Source organism: Coturnix japonica, chromosome 1 (assembly GCF_001577835.2).
Source record: "Coturnix japonica isolate 7356 chromosome 1, Coturnix japonica 2.1, whole genome shotgun sequence".
NCBI classification, from domain to species: domain Eukaryota; kingdom Metazoa; phylum Chordata; class Aves; order Galliformes; family Phasianidae; genus Coturnix; species Coturnix japonica.
Window position 1 is genome coordinate 156,906,320 of NC_029516.1, and position 16,363 is coordinate 156,922,682.

Genomic DNA, 16,363 nt, shown 5'->3' on the forward strand with positions numbered 1-16,363 from the left:
GTGGTGAGGCACTAGGACAGGTTGCCCAGAGCGGTTGTGGATGACCCTATTCTTGGAGGTGTGTAAAGCCAGGTTGGATGGGGCCCTGAGCATCCTGAGTACTGATAGGTACTGTCACTGATAGGTGAATGTCACAAAAACAAGGCCACATATCCCACTCTTTCCATGTTTCCGTTGCTTTTTTAAAACATTTCAATAAAAAATGACAGAAACAAAAGTAGTTTTGTTATTTACATGCATGAATGATATTATATATCTTACATGTGGCCCAACCTCTCTTCACTCATCGCGGCCCAGGCCAGCCACAAGGGCGGCCGCCATCTGCAAAGACTACCGGTGTGATCCCAGCACTTGAGCCCGACCTGATGCCGGACACCCCCCACAAACACCTTCCCAGCGCTTCCATAACGACCCAGGGAGGTACGGCGGGCTGGGAGGGCCGAGCCTCCCATTCATCGCGGGGCGGGGGCGGAGCTCGAGCCCGATCCGGAGCTGTAAAGCGTTGGTTCGGAGCGGGCGCTGCTATGGCTGTGCGGGACGCCTGACGTGTGAGCCCGAATCCGGCGTGGGGCCGGGGGTGAGTGCGGGGCCGGAGTGGGGCTGCCCTGGCTGCGGGAGGAGATGGAGATGGAGATGGGGATGGGGCCGGGGCTCGGGCCGGGCGGTGCGGGCTACGCGTGGAATCCATTTTGCATGATGCAATACTGGGGGTCGCGGGTTGCGGTAGGGGCTGCCCGGCGGCCTGCCTCCCTCCGAGCCCCCCGAGCGGGGCTGGGGAGCTCACAGATCACACACGCGTGTCCCGGCTCGGCCCTGTGCCCTACGGGAGTAGCGAGGCGGGGACGTGCTGTGCTGGGAGTTGAAGGCCCCAGCGGTGAGGAGGAGGGAGCCCGGCCGCTTGTTGGGTGGCCGTACCATGCACAGGAGCGCTCCAGCCGCTCTGTGCTCCGCTGTCTGTTTTTAAGCTTCAGAAGGGGCTGAGAATTGACAGAAAATCCAGGTGCCTGTTCCTAGCACGCCCCACGAGGTCCTGCTGTCTGTTGGTCTTCAGCCTGCCCTGCTGCTGGTTCTCATCTGTGGTTAGGAAAGGGGCTGGTTTCCATTCATCTGTCAGCGTTTCATGGGCAGCTGGCTTGGCTGATGGATTTCTTCTTTTTGTCATAGAATGGCTTAGGGTGGAAAGGAGCTCACGGCCCACCCAGCCCTGACTCCTGCCATGGGCAGGGACACCTCCCAGCAGCTCAGGCCACCCAGGGTCCCATCCGGCCTGGCCTTGAGTGCCTGCAGGGATGGGACACCCACAGCTCCCTTCCTCACTGCCCTCTGAGGGAAGAAATTCACCATCTAAACTAACTCTCTCATCTTTTAGTTTATAACCATTCCCCACCATCCTGTCGCTATTTGCCCTTCTAAGATGTTAGTCTCCTTCCTATTTATAAGCTCCCCTCAATTACTGGAAGGCTGCAGCGAGGCCCACTTGGAGCTTCTTTTCTGCAAGCTAAACAGTAACTGCTGACTCTGCCATTGAGGCTTGGGCATCACCGTGCTGGTTTTCCTTGAGCAAGATGCAGCATGCAGAAAGAGTAAAGCAAAAGAGGTGAATCCTGCTCTGACAGTAGCGTGTTTGAACTCTGTAACAGCGAAGCTTTTTTCACTTTGGTTTTCAGTTCTCACCATGTGTCTGCATTGTGAAATGTCTGACACGTGGCTACTCGCGCACACACACACACACACACACCCAGCTTCCCAGCAGCGTTAGTGTGTTCAACACCTGCCTCCCACTCGGGGAGAACAGGCAGAAACTTTCTATTCTTGCCAAATACTCTGTGGACTTTCATTGCCTTCAGCAGTCAGCCTCAATGTCTTTTTAGACAGGATAAAATGCAAAAGGAGAAGGAGCTGTAATTGCGTGGGCTGCATAGCTGCAAATGCTGAGTCTGATGCAAAGGAGCCCTCTGATTGCTGCAGTGCTTCAGAACCTGCTTTGCTTGTGAGTATCTTGCATTTTGAGTGATTAGAAGGAAACAGACCTTCTACTGTGCACCACTGCTTGAGTGCCTTCATCAGGCTGGCTCCAAAGCAATCCTGTTTCCTAAGCAGGATGAATACTGGGTGTACAGTCCTTGATTCATACTGTTCCACTGGGATATGTTTGAGCCTGGCTGCTTGTAGGCTCATGCCCATCAATGAGAAGACATTCAGAAGGCACTCCTGGTTTTGGGTGGGCTGTAAAGGAAGCTGACACCAGCTAGGCTTCTAATTGAAAGCAATTCAGTTGCGAATGTGGGTCAGAATGCGTTATTACATGTTTGCATTGTACTCCTTAGTTTGCACGTTACTCTTGCTCTAATCTAGCCAGGTATTAGCGTTATCAGCTTGGAGCTGTGCTTTTGTTGAAACCTTTGCCACTCCCTCTATTTTATTCTTCCATTTTCCGGTGTCAGTCTAGTAACACATCTCAGGTTGGACTCACCTCAGTGTGGTGCTGCACCGAAGCTCTGTGGCTCTGCTTTAAGTTATGTGATGTGTGAGAGCTGATATGTGCCAATCCAGCTGGTGCTGGGTGCAGCTGGTGAGTCCGGCCTTTGCAGGAGTAAGAGCAAAAAGGAGTGGTGTTCTGTATTTCCTTTCAGATACGGAAGAAGTACGGTGCAGGTGGATTAGGGCAGAGATCACGTTACAGTTATTGCTTCTATGCAGCCTCTCAGAACCATCACTTCCAGTTGTATCCAAGCATTCAGGGAGCAGAAAACGACACCTTTTGTTCTCTTCTCTTGGCCCATATTTGGGATGTCCAATAGTGAGTTGCATTCATTTTGGGGCAGGAGGAAGAGAGGGTGATTCACTTTGGCTGCTGATGTGCTCTGTGGATGCCAGCTTAACCCTGGTAGAATTGTATTGGCCAAGCTATGGTGTTGCCAGCGGAGCAGACTGGGATGTGGTAGAGCTGCTTTCCCACTCCTGGAGGATGAGTTGTGATGTCCTGCCAACTTAAACATGTGCATGGGAAGCTGGTTGTACTGAGTGGCAGAACAGAGAGGCTGGGGGGTGCAGAGATCTAGGCCAGTTTTTCAGCACTGAGTCGACTGGGGGCAACTCAAGTAAATACCAGCCCAGCTGAGGTACCCCACTATGATGAAGGTAGCATCTGTCTGGCCAGATCTGCCTTTTACATCCAAGATTACCAACTCCATCTCCCAGTATGGTACATCTGGAGAAGTGGGTATTCCTGCAGCATGATTCATCTGAGCCCAAATGAATTGCGACCTGAGAGCTGCTTTCCACTGACTATAAAAGGATCAGCTCCCATGCAAATGTCAGCGCAGTAAATGTCTGAATGTTTATCTCAATGAACTTCTGAGATTCTCGGGTTCCTCAGTGCTGCTGGGAAGAGCTGTGGCTGTTTACACTATGGGTGAGTTTATCCTGGTATTTGAACGCTCCCATTTTAGTGCTGTTGCTGCAATATCACTGCCTGCTTGGACATACAGAACAGACATACCTGAATCTCTTGGTCGAACAGCACGTGGAGGTCAACATCTATACCATTGACCAACCCTAACTTGGATGCAGGTTTCTCTGCTGTTGCCTGTGGTTTGTGGATTTTTGGGAGTGCTGGTGGCTGGGATTTTCATGTCAATTAATTGCTAGCCTTATTTACGGAGAAAACTGTGCTATTCTGGATATTTAGTGACTTTTTGGTAGTCATTCCCTCCTAAAAGCTTGCGATAAACCACATAGAGGTTCTTAATAAGAAGAAATTGAACAATGGGTTTTCTATGTAGCTGGGTTTGTCCCTAGTACTGATTTATGCAGGTTGGTTAAAATCCCTTGTACCGGATCATTTATTTATCCCTGGAAGCTGTGCTGTTACATGAGAACATATTCTCAAACTAAATAGTGGTGTGTGCCCTGACTCATGTTATTCCTGGCTGTATGCGAGCTTAACTGTCTTACGTTGCCAGGCATTTTAATAGAGGTGAGAAGGGCCGAGTGTTATATGCACATCATCTCTGCTGCATTTGCACCTGCTGAGGAGCCCACCATTGCTGGCTGCTTATGGGCATTCAGGTGGCAAAGATTCCCTACCTGAATTTAGCTGATATAGTTGTGCAGTGCAAAGATGCTGTACTGTTGTACATCCACTCGTGCAGTAAGCAGGACCTTCCAGGCTCTGTGATCTGATGCAAGAGTGAAAAGAGAGGAGCAAAATGTTGTGAGCACGGAGAAGAGGCTACATCCAGAGCTCAGCAATGGCTTAGGGTGGAGGTGCCACAAATTGGAAGGGAAACCAGTGGGTATTTGAGCTCCTGTTGGGATTTGAAGAATGAGCTTCAGTGAGATTTGTCTCTGATGAATGTCTCAGATTAGGATGAGCATTTGGCCTCTAGTATCTGTTCAGTTCAGGAAAGCTCCAACACAAGCAGTGAGAATATGAGATGCAAGTGGAGAAAAGCAGAAGCAAAATATTTGTGCTTTGCTCTGAAGGGTTAGATCAATATCGCACAATCCTGACATCTGAAGCTTTGTTCAAAACCCTCTCTTAGTTCTGAGGAACACTGCTGTTATTTCCTTACAAGAACAATCATTCCTTGTTTTTGTTCCTGATGTCTCTATATTCAAATTCTTGTCTCGAGGGCTGTTGGAGTTTCCATAGCTGCCTGTTAATCTGAGCCCTGGAGGAGCTGAATAAGGCTTCTCGTCTCACCTCAAGTGGCATATGCTTACACCCAGAGGTGCCTTTCTCTGCCTGTTGATTACAGGGAGTCATGAGATGGTACCCTAACCCAGACACCTTCTTGGAGCTGCCTGATGCTAGTTGGGATAACAGTCCCTCATAACCTGGATGGCATGTGAAGAAATGCAAGGATATCCCCAAGGGAACTTGTGTAAGTGCTAAAGCTGCACTGTGTTGCTCTAGAGAAGCCTGCACAGGTGTTAGAGCTGCTTCCTTCTTAGAAGGAAGTATCTGGAGGGCAGAGCTGTGTGGTGCATAGCACCAGCAAACACACAACACCATCTCTTTGCTTTCCATGCTGCTGTTGAGACCCTTGGGAGGAAGATGCTGATCATTATTTGTTTGATACTTATTTTGCTTTAAAATGACCCATATTTTTTTCCCAAGTCCCAGTGCAGTGAAACTAAGCAGAATATTTACAGCCAGCAGTTCCTTTCCTTCCTGCTGTCATTTCAAGAGCCTGGCAGCTGCAGCAGACTTTATTATAGTTCAAAGCTTCTGGTTTGAGATGTGACATGTGGGATTGGGGAGACATGGCACTGTATGTGCTAGAAGCAGTTCATTGAAATGTATAATGCAACACCTCTCAGACTGTCATATCTAGGCCTCTCTGCATAACCCCCATCTCTGTAAACATAATTAAGAGTGATTTCCTTTGATGTCAGAGTGATAATATGAAAATATACAACGAGCTTTTGAAAGTGTATGAGCATACTGCTGATAAGTCTCTTTTTTCACAATGAGAGGAAGTGCATATTTACTCCAGACAGTCTCCTTTTACTGATAGGAACGCAATTATTTTTAAGGATAGACATACAACTTCCTTCTATAGAGCTGTAAGTGACTTCAGTTATCTGTGTTGCTGCCTTCCATGCTGGTGGGGGAAAAGAGCCAAAATGTTTGTGTTGGGAGTCTGCTGGGGATACACAGACTTGGGTACAGGGGGGCTTCCATCTCAGGGGTTGAGAAGGAGGTTTTGAGGCAGGCCGGGCTGTATGTGAAGCTGGTGGAGAAGGGAGATGCAGATGGCAACCGCAATCAAATCAGAATCTAAGCCAGATTTCAGTCTACGTGCTGATCAAGCTGCCAGGCTGATGGAATGGAAAATATATGGCAAGTCTTTCTTTGCTCTTTGGAGTTGATCTCATCTGTAAATGGGCTTGTGTTTCCATTTGCACCAGGGCAAACCCCCTTTGTGGAGAAGTGCAGATTCTAAGAGCTGGCTGAGTATGGTCCAAATTGCAACACAAAGAGGGTAACACCAACTGCGGGATGCTGCTTTTCTGCATGAGCACCTGGGAGCTGGCTGCTCTGTTCTGCAGCAGCCTCATGGCTAAGCCAAATCTGCCAATATTCTCTGTATCTTATCTGCTGGCAAGCAGTGGTTCTTGCAGCAAACCTCGGAGGGCCGAGGAGGCTCAGTCCATTAGGGCCTGCCCTTCTGCTGCATATTAAACCATGGAGATGCAGCAGTGAGAGAAAAGTGTTGACTTTGCCTGCTTTTTTCCTGCAGCGCAGCCCTCAGGGAGCAGGGGAGAGCTGAGCAGCGAGCTAAAATAAAGTGTTTACCAAAAGCAAACAAACTTAACATCTACCTTGCAGCGAAGTGGAATTCTGTATCAGCGTTGTACCACCTTTCTGATAAGATTTATGGAAGTGGAATATATCAAATGTATAAAAACTGCTATCTCCGTGTGAAAACAGCAGCAGTTTGGTCTGATTGCAAGGCCATCAACATCATGCTTGCATTGCTTGGACTGCTCTGTTATTTTGGGTCTGAATACCATGAATGCAGTTTTCAGGGAGATTTGGTTGTAAATCCATCAACATTCAGGAGGTGTGAAGTCTGCAGTGGGATTATTTGCAAATGCCTTTGGAAGCAGTTTTTCCCCCGCACAGTCAGAGCAATAATCCCACCTCATATACCTCTTTTTTATTAATCAGGTGCTCCTGTCCCATAGAATGCTGGATTTTTCTGTCCCTTGCAGTGCAGTATTGGGTCAAATCTTGGAAGGAAAATGAGCGACTGGTGAAACATTGAAGTTTAACAGCAAGCAGGCAAGTACATGGGCAAGGCTGCCATGGCAACTGCTCGTAGTGTTTGCTGAAAGGGCCAAGCTGTGTGCCATTCCTCACCGCTCATCTACTTTTAGCAGCCCTATCCCCTCCTGATGGCTGGGAATATTGTAGAGAGCAGCTGCATGGGGAGGGGAGGAAAATGGGGGAGCTGATGCAACTTAAATAGTGTGTTGCAAGTGTGGGAGCCAGCACAGAAGCAGCCTTCACCAGGCTGGGGAGTCAGGGAGGGAATGACTTGGTGCCAGAGGAGGAGTGTGTGGCTGCTGCCCAGTTGCAGGGAGGAACAGCTGAGGTAAAGTTGGGGTCTGTCACCTTGGGGCAGTCCCAGATGTGTCCCAGCCTTGTGCTTTAGCTCCTCTGCTCCATCTCTCGACTGCCCAGATCTCTTGTCATTGCAGTTTAGACATAGCAGAACATGGGTGTCTTCCTGGCACCTCTGCTCTCTGTAACTGCCCTGTAAATGCCAGCAACATTCCCATCCCAAAACAACGGTTCCTGGTGAGGCATGTGTCATTATCTGACAGGGAGTTGGGGCATTGCCATATTATGGTTATACTGGAAATGCTGTCACACCATTGGTGCTCAGCATCCTCCTTCCTGCCCAGCCACGGTGGTCTGTTTGCTGTGCCCCAGGGAGAGGAAGGGGAAGGGGAAAGGGGTGACAGCATTGTGGCAACCCCAGCACTGATTGTCTTTGAGAACTGAAGGAGCTGCTGCTCTGTTGTGCTTTGAGCTGCTTTGTCCTCCAGGATGCTCTGCTCCTCATGCTGTGCCAAGCTGTACAGTTCTGGCTTCTTCAGCTCTGAGTGACCCAGGTCTGGTTAAGGTGAATTACTGACTCCATCAGGCTGTAGTATTTTGCCTTTAATTACAAAGTGAGCAGCTATGATGTGCATCAGGGTATCACCTTTTAGGGGAAGTTCTCTCTGGAGTGCTCTCTGATGGGAAGCTCTGTGTTCACAGTCAGTCACTGAAAACCATCCCTCAAACTGCAGCCATGCAGCAGCAGCATCTGCATTCTCTTGGCTGGAGGAAAGTAGACAGTCACGCAAACCTGCTGATGAGTGTGTAAAATGCTTGTTTGTGCCTGTCTTGACTGATGTGTGGAGCCTGAAAGGAGCCAATCCCTTCCCAGCCCTTGGATTAGGAAAGGAATGCAGAAACACCGAGTCTAAAATGCAAACATTTTTGTTCATTTCACAGTCATTTTCTTTAAGGTACGATGCAAAGCATATTCACGTGGAACACTGTATAATTAGATGCACAGTCATAGATGTCCACTTGAAAGGTTGTAATGTGTACTGGAATGCAGCTGAATTACTTAAGGAGAAGTTCACTTTATTCAGAAAAAGGACCTTTACAATTGTGCTGTGTTAAGTCACTGTTCAGCAGTACCACATCGAGGTTTAGAACCCACAGCTCTGACTTGGAGGCCATTCCCAAGGGCTTACAGCACACAGACCTCCAAGTCATTGAAAAAAAAAAACAAACAACCTCCTAGATTAACGAGAACGTGTTCCAATTTCTTTATTTAGGTTGCATAAGCCTTGTGGAATGAGTGGGCTCCGTAGCATAATCTGACGTTTACAGACACGGTTACACAGGGATAGCAAACATTTTTTTTCTGCTGGGGAGATCTTTTTTCAGACTATGAGTAATCTTGGTAAGTGGGAACCTTGGGGCTCTGCCATGTGTGATTTCTGCTTTACTTTCTCCACTGCAAGCTGAGCTCTCTCCCTTATGCTAGCAGCATGGTGCAGTGCTTCTGCAGAGCTGGAGGAGTGTTGTTTTAATTGCAAAGCAGCAATTGAACCACCCTTTTTATGGGATGTAGAAGTAAGCCCTACCCCTGCCATGATTTGTAAAGGCTTTGCTGCAGGGGCCTTCACGTGCTTGCTGGGGGTTGTAGCTCTCCCGTTCCTGTCCTTTTCCAGGTTGAGGTGTGGTACCAAGGTTGGATGTATGTTGGATGTACCATTTAGGTACCAAGGTTTTTACATCCTGCAGTTCTTGCCAACAGGAACAATTCCTCCAAAATTCATTATGAAGCACTTCCTCTAAATAGAGTTCAAGTGCTTCCACCTTTTCAACTGCTGCCCCTGCTTGTCCAGTAGGGGAAATGATTCCTTTGCTCTGAGTCAGTGCTTGTTATGGTAATGGAGGAAGCTTTTAACTGAGTTGGCAACATGAGTAGAATCACAGAGTCTAGAAAAGGCTTCCAAGATCACAGATCATTAGTGTGATAGTGGTGGCCAAACTGAAGGCATCCATCCAGGCTACCCTTGCTGCTGTGTATGGGATGCCCTCTGGGAGGGGTTGGGGGGACATTGCCTCCTGTTGCAATTGTGTGGCAGAATCAATGAATCTTTACCCACTTTGGTCAGCTTCTTGACCACACCTGAAAATCCCTGCCCAACTCTGCCCTTCCTGGTGGAACTAAGTGTCTGGGGAAGCCTCTTGTCCGTCCATCTCATTGTGATGTGTCCCACTGTGCAGGATGCTGTTTGTTCTGCATCAATGTTGGGACTCTTTGTTTCCCTGCTTCCATTTCAATAACAAACCAACTTCTGTCTTGATCTAGCTTCCTTCCTTATCTCTTCATGGACATTTCCCACTCACTTCCAAGGTCTGTCTAAAGGCTGTGCCTGAAGCTTGCTGAATGGCATGGCCATACACTTTGGCTAAGCAAAGCTCAGTCTCCATTCTGTTTGGGTTTAAGAAGACATAATCTTGCTTATTCAATATTGTTTCCCAGCACATGATGTTTTCCTGCTTCTTGTCAAGGCTGAGCCCCTGGCAGATTACAGGCAGTCAATCCCTGGCAATCTCTTTTGGGCTCTCACTTGGTGAGTCTCATTATCAGTGGAGATCCCCTCAGGTATTATGACAAATGGAGGGAGTTATCCCAGAGCTTACTGTCCTCAGGCTGGGCTCTTCCAAGCTGCCAGAGGAACCACACTGAGAGCACCCAAGATATCCCCAGTCTTCCTTCACCTCAAGTGCTAGTCGCTTGCTGCCCTATCACTTCCAGCTCACTGTGAGGCTGGAAATCAAACCAGTGGAGTGATGCGGGAGAACAACAAACAGGAGGTCCTGATTTTTGAATGGGAATATAAGGAATTGGGTTTGTTTCAGTGATCCTATTTGCAGCAGTTACCTGCATGGTTGTTCTGATACAGCTGTAGGAGTGAAACGTGGTAGCCTGGGGATAAGAGCACTTGTTGTCAAGGCTTAGCCTTACCAATGCAAGCATATTATCTAGCGGCACCCAAGTCTATGACGCGGGATCTTTATCTAGATTAAGAGGTATTTCTCAAACTTGTTCTTGAAATGCTTGAGGTGTGGAGTCTGCATCTGCCTTGTATCCTATCCCAGTGCTTCAGTGTGCCCACAGCTTGAAAGTTATTATACTTTATCACCACAAATTAAGCTTCATAGATGATGTATTTCTACAACATCCAAAGAGGAGAATATTCACATCTATCTGACCTTTTAACCTGTGGAGCGGCTTACTGTGGGTTACCCTTGCTGATACTCACAGCTGAAGCTTTATGGACAAGGATGGACTGCACTGAACTCCAGTTTTGGAAGCTTGAGTTTTGGGAGATAACAGCATCCCCCTTAGGATTTCTGGAGTAGGAATCTCTCTACTTTTATTTTGGTCAAAAATCACAAGTCAATTTGAAACATGTTTCAGAAACCTGCCTAGTCTGCAGCTGTGGGTGGCAGAGGGCTGGTTCCCAGGCAACACATTCCTCATCTCATTAAAACAGCTGTGTTCAAAAAAGGAAAACATACAGTCCCCTTTTTATAGGCAGCGTGTCTTTAGGCAGGTGGTTAAGACTGTGTTTTTGCACACAACGCGTGTGCGCTGTAGATCTCTATTTAGCGTGCGGTCTAACTGGATGAGTTTGTTTGCGTAGCAAATGCTGTTTGAATGAGTGATGCTGTTTTTAGTGACAGAATTGGCAAAAAATATAACAGTGTGTTCATGTATACGTGCTGATGTAAGTCTTCTGCAATGTGTGGATAAATACGCCCATGCACGTGTGAACAATAAAATGGCTTCAATCAGGGAGGGGAACAATTGAACAGCATGCAGACAAGGCTTGCCTGGTTATGATACATCAGCACGATGTAAAGCCATTTGAAAGATGTGCAGTTAATAGGATGACTTTTGACCAGGGCTGCAGTTGGACTTGATGATCTTCAAGGTCTTTTCCAACCTGGGTAATTCTATGATTCTATATGGTCCTTTACAACATAACCTCTTTGTATGGAATGGTCTTCTACAGTTAAATCTTAAATCCCAGAGTATTTGTAATGCTTGTGGAAACAGTAGGAATACGGGTTTACCACCTCTTCTTTTTCTGAGCAGACTTCTCTGTGAATGGTGCTACCTTGGGGATGGAAGAAGCAAAGCCAGCCCTTTGGAAAGGGCTCCCAAAGGCAGTTTTTACCTGTGTTTGAATCAAAAGTCATCACCATGTGCTTGTTCAGGAAGCTGACCTATGTTTAGGGTAAACATAGAGGGCCAAGCCCATTCCACATTGTTGGCCGTATGTGCCAATGTAGCATATGCACACGCTGTTTGTTCTGTGGATTAGTGGTAGTGATCTTACAGCTACATGGGGAGACCTTTGTTGAAGACCAAAAGGATGCTGAGGAAAAATAAAACCATTTGTGAGATGCCACTTTGCCATAAAGAAGGATTATTTATGGCAGCAAAGGTTCCTTTGTGTTTCAGAATGGACATAAGCATATGTAGGACAGGGCTGAGTAGGGTGCTGGCACTGGTCATTGCACGTGCAGCAGGGTTAGGCTTGGGATTTCTCTTTTGCTTAGTAGAAGAGTTCTTACTCCATGTAATCAGCTTTAATTTTATGCTCTTCTGCATGTTGGAGTTGGCTTTTGGGAAGCAAATTCTCAGGAGCAGCAAGGCCTTAAAATAGATAAGGTGTAGTTTCCAGAAGCTGAAACAAATTGTGATTGTTTAGGAAGTGATAGTACTGCTTATGTAAAACGGTGACATGTCAGCTTATTTTTACATGTGACTTTTTATGTTTAGCCCGACAGATGTTTGTTATGGTTTATTTTTTTTACTGTTAGCCAGATATAAGGTTGCTTATTTTCTTATGGGATTGTTTTGAAGAATGTCCCTTTTTAAAATGTTGTTACTCGGGAAGGAAATCTATAAACCTGATATAATAGGTATGTTAACCATTAGATAAGAGGAGGAAGAATATCTTATTTTACTTTAAAATACAATACAGCCGAAGCACAAGAATTTGGATACGGAACAAACATAAAAGGCATTGTAAATACAGGACGAGGACCAGTAGGGATGGGTGGAATTTGGCCCTATTGAAGTCAGTGGGAGCTTTGCCCTTGAGGCTGGTGGGACAGGATCTCACCCGAGGATGTGAACCCTGCCCCAGGAGCTGCCCTGCTCGGTTATTAAGGCGAGTCACTATTTCCCTGTGCTCCCAAAGCCACATGATGCTGCTTCCCTCCATCCTGCTGACACCCCAGTGCCCCACGGGGTTTGGCGTGAAGCCTCTTCCACCTAAGGACTATGCCTGTGGTTTGGCTTTTCAGCCTGTTGGTTGCCTGTCCTTGCTTCCCTGGGTAACTGGAGCAAGCAGAAAAGGCAGGAGCTGAGGAGAGCTGTAGAAATCAGGCTCCTTGTGCCCAGCGATGGTTTTAAGTGATGAGAGGATGGGAAAGAGGGAATAAGCATGGTGAGAATCAGAGGGGTAATGGTGTACAGAGGCCATTTTGGTTCATTTCAATCAAGTTTTCTCAACTTGAAGGTGGTTATGTACCATTTAGCATCATTTCTAGAGTGTTTCTCTCTACCATTTAGCATCATTTCTATACTGTGGTGTTGCAGGAACAGTAGCGGTATGTTCAAAAAAGAAGTCCTCGTTTCAAGTGTGCTTGGAAGTGGGAGTGCAAGGAGCCAGCCTGGAAAGCATTTCCTTACTTCAAAGGCAAGAGCAGCTATTTCTAAAAGCGAGATCACAAGCAGATCCAACTTCTGAGGAGGGAAAGATAATCTCCACACAAGTCACTCTTTGATGCAATTCTGAAGATAACAAATGATATCAGAAAGGTTTGGGGTAGAGGTATGCTGGCCCCTCTACCGCATCCTGTAAGATGTTGTGCTGCACGCTTCTCCTTAGTGAAAGCCACTTTGCCAAGTGAATATAACAAAGTGCGTAAGATAACTTGGGATAGGCTTCAGTCATCTATGCAGTGGAAGGCAGGAACATAAGCGCTGTGTGTGTGAGGATGCAAGAAACAGCTGCAGTTCAGGTACCCTGCACCCTGCTCGGTGTTGGTGATTAACACACTGTAGGTGCTGTTTTAGGGCAGGATGGAGTTGACATCTTGATTTCTGACATCAGCCAGAAGGCGGCTGTCTGCTGGCATTGCGCCGCTTCCAGGATGCTGGCCTTAATTTCTAGCTCAGTCGTTATTAAATAGTTTCTCCTCTAAACAAATTATCCACAGAAAGCAGTTCTGCTTTATTCTTGGTAACTGTAATACAGCTATAAATACCTGTAGATATGCTTGAGGAATTAAATTGGTTTGAATTACATTTCTAGTGAGATTCTTGAGTTTATATATGAGCTCGGAATATGTATGTAGTCTTTTCTAATGAATAAAGCCTACCTCCCTCAGCCCCCAGAATCTGGCCACACTTTGTTTAGTTTTGGAGGGTTTTTCACATTTTGTCCTGATTGCTGCACAGCTCTGGTATTCTCCAAGACTGAATATAAACCACCAGTGCTGCTGGAGATGGGGCACGGCCCCATTGCTGTGGTTGTCATAGAGTGCCAACACCAGTGGGATCTCCTTCAATCTGCTGGGAGTTAAGCAAAACCTGGGACTTGCATTGTCCTTCCTGAAAGCAGAGCCTTGTCCTGCCGTGTTCTGCTTCAGGGGAAGCAGGCAGGCGGAAGAAAGCAGTTGTGGCTGATGTGGGTTTGCATGAGATTCAGGTGCAATGGAGGCTGCGTGAGAGAACTAGCATTTGATTAAACCAAATGAGATCTTTTAGAAGCCTGATCTGAAGCTTGCCTTTCTCTGTCGGTTTGAGTCAGTGTATTTCTGGACCATAACAGCCTTTGAGGAGCTGTTGGTGGACTGGGCAGTTCCTGGCACAACATGACTTCTCAATCCTCAGTTCTAATTACTTTCTCCCAGTAGGGGAGGTAGGCTTAAGGCCAAGGGAGAGGAATTCAGGCCCAGGTTTATGGCTGCTGTCTTAGAAAAATGAAGAGTCTTTTGATTTTGTCCTTGATGACATGGTGGCAAAATTGAAGAATTGGACTTAATGAGTGACTCAATTAAGTTTCTTAGCATGCTTTTTTCCACCTTTTATGCTAGGTTTTGACTGGAGTTGATGAAGTACAAGTCTCACTTCTTCCTCTTCCAACAGCCCACTGCTGTTGGGCTTCCTGCTCTGGTGGTTTATTCTGAGTGAAGAACGTGCCTTGTTACAATTTCCCCAGTTTAAGTCCATGTTCTTGGGTGTATCAATTAGGAGTAATCCAGAAAATCTTGGTGAAACACCCTTGCTACAAAGAACATTATGTTATGTACCTGCTGAATTTTGAATGAGGATGCTGCTGCTGGGATGAAGGTAGAATGGCTGAGGAGGGTGACTACAACCTGACAGCAAAACTCAGAAGAAAAGGGTCAGGGATGGGTGATCAGAAAGAAATAGGGCATGAAAGCAGTTGAGCCAGCAAAGTGAATTCTCTGTTGAAATAGGGGTGGTGCCTGCTGAGTAGGGAATAGCAAAGAGAAAATGGGGTTTCACTGTAAGAGACTCGTCTGCAGATTCATCTGACTGTTGTATTTGGTAAGTACAAGGAAGGCAGGGGTTTTATTTTACTTTTAGGATAAAGGGAAGAGTGGTAGCTCTTGTTATCCTGACTTGAGTAGAACTTCTGACCCAGTGCCACACAGGAAGCTATTTAAGATGAAAACAAGCAGGAAACCAGCAAGGTGCAAAAGGAACATGAGAAGATGTACCAGGAAAGGAGAGCAGATACTTGTGGAGGAGATGGCCGCTGGGGTTCCTGCTGGCTGCTCTGGGAGTGCTCTTATTGCTTCTGATAGCTACTTCTGACTCAAGGATATCGAAGGGTGATAATGGGATATGCTGCTACTCAGGAGAGTGATTCAGAGGAGGAGGGCTATTGCAGACAGGGCAGCAGACTGCCCCATTTCTTCAGGGCTTCACAGAATCATTAAGGTTGGAAAAGACCTCTAGGATCACCTAGTCCAACTGCCAACTTGTCAGCACCATGCCTGCTAACCATGTCCCTCAGTGCCACATCTCCACAGCTCTTGAACCACCCCCCTTGGGCAGCTTGTTCCATTGCATTGCAGCTCTTTCTGAGAAGAAATTTTTCCTAGTATCCAACCTGAAACATGAAGGCTGAGGCATTATGGTTGGTCTCTAAGGGTACCCTGGGGTAACCAGCAGAGGGGAAGGGCTGTTCTGGGCACTAGAGCAGGTGTGAACGCTGCCTAATGAAATTACGTGCCTGGAGGGCAGAGTGCTGGTGGAGCTTTCCAGCAGTGGAGATAAGGATCTAGAAAGTTTTAAGGTAAGCTTGGTACATTTATGGGAGGGGTGTTAGGTCATCATATCTTGTGACAACGGGGGCTAGACCTGACGATGTGAAAAGGAAGAAGTTCCTTCTACTGTCTGCCTGGTGCACCCATCTGGGCAGTGTGATAAGGAGCAGCAGCTCTCTCTGCTCTCTGAGGTTTGAAGCAACATTCCTTGTTTTACCAGAAAAAGTAGGACAAAACTTCCATACCCAGGCTGTGTCTGGAGACATACACCTTTTGCCAAGGCTTCCCTGGCAGCACTGATTACTAGGATGGCCTCCAGAGCCAGCCTCTCTGCTGGCTATACTGGTTTGACCAGTTGCAGTTTAATGAGTACTGTTAAAGTCTGTGCCAGATGGACACGTATGCAGGTGGCTGAATCTGTAGATCTGATGAGTTGCATAGCAAAATCTTCCCATGATGTAGCACTGCAAGATGCATCTCTCTCATGGGAAGGGGAGCTGCAGAAGGAGCTTCTGAAGGACTCATCCACAGAGAGGGATTTCTTCCAACCTGCTGCTAATCCCATCATAAAGTCCCAAGCAAGCTAGTTGCTTGCAAGCTGAAACTGCTGCAGGCCCATACACTGACATAGCAATGGCATGAGTTACAGGTAAACATCTTCATGTGTTAGAGTTTGTGTTTCTTGTACTCTCAGGTGTGGTGGATGCACCTGGGGTCATTTGGTGATTGGTCCTGAATTACAAGTAAAAGTTGGTTGCTTCTATACAGCATATCTTAGAATATAGGCATGTTTTAAGAGGCTTCAGGGACATTGTTAGGTGTTCATGTGCCTATGGAAGCATGTTGCTGAAGTGGGACCGCAGCTGGAAGCACTGCCCCTTGGTTTCATTGAACTCTCCCATCGTGCAATGCTGTTGTCCTGCTGTGGCTGAGGAGTTCACAGGCCTG

The 16,363-nt window shown here is 47.0% G+C and overlaps 1 protein-coding gene across 7 annotated transcripts in view; it reads left to right on the plus strand.

The window, feature by feature from the left end:
* Positions 1-337: 337 nt before the first annotated feature.
* Positions 338-16,363, plus strand: part of SLC7A1 (solute carrier family 7 member 1) — a 36,400-nt gene continuing 20,374 nt past the window's right edge. Inside the window, exons 1-3 of one of the 7 annotated variants that reach the window (XM_015852005.2) lie at positions 451-577; positions 1,872-1,990; positions 6,683-6,796. Coding sequence is in view for 2 of the 7 variants with exons in the window: in XM_032442144.1 (XP_032298035.1) it covers positions 366-420 (55 nt within the window). In the remaining 5 variants the exon portion in view is untranslated. Of the gene's footprint in view, positions 421-444; positions 578-1,871; positions 1,991-4,763; positions 4,890-6,682; positions 6,797-16,363 lie in introns of those variants that run through there. The other 6 variants (XM_015852004.2, XM_015852007.2, XM_032442145.1 and 3 more) reach the window with 6 other exon arrangements.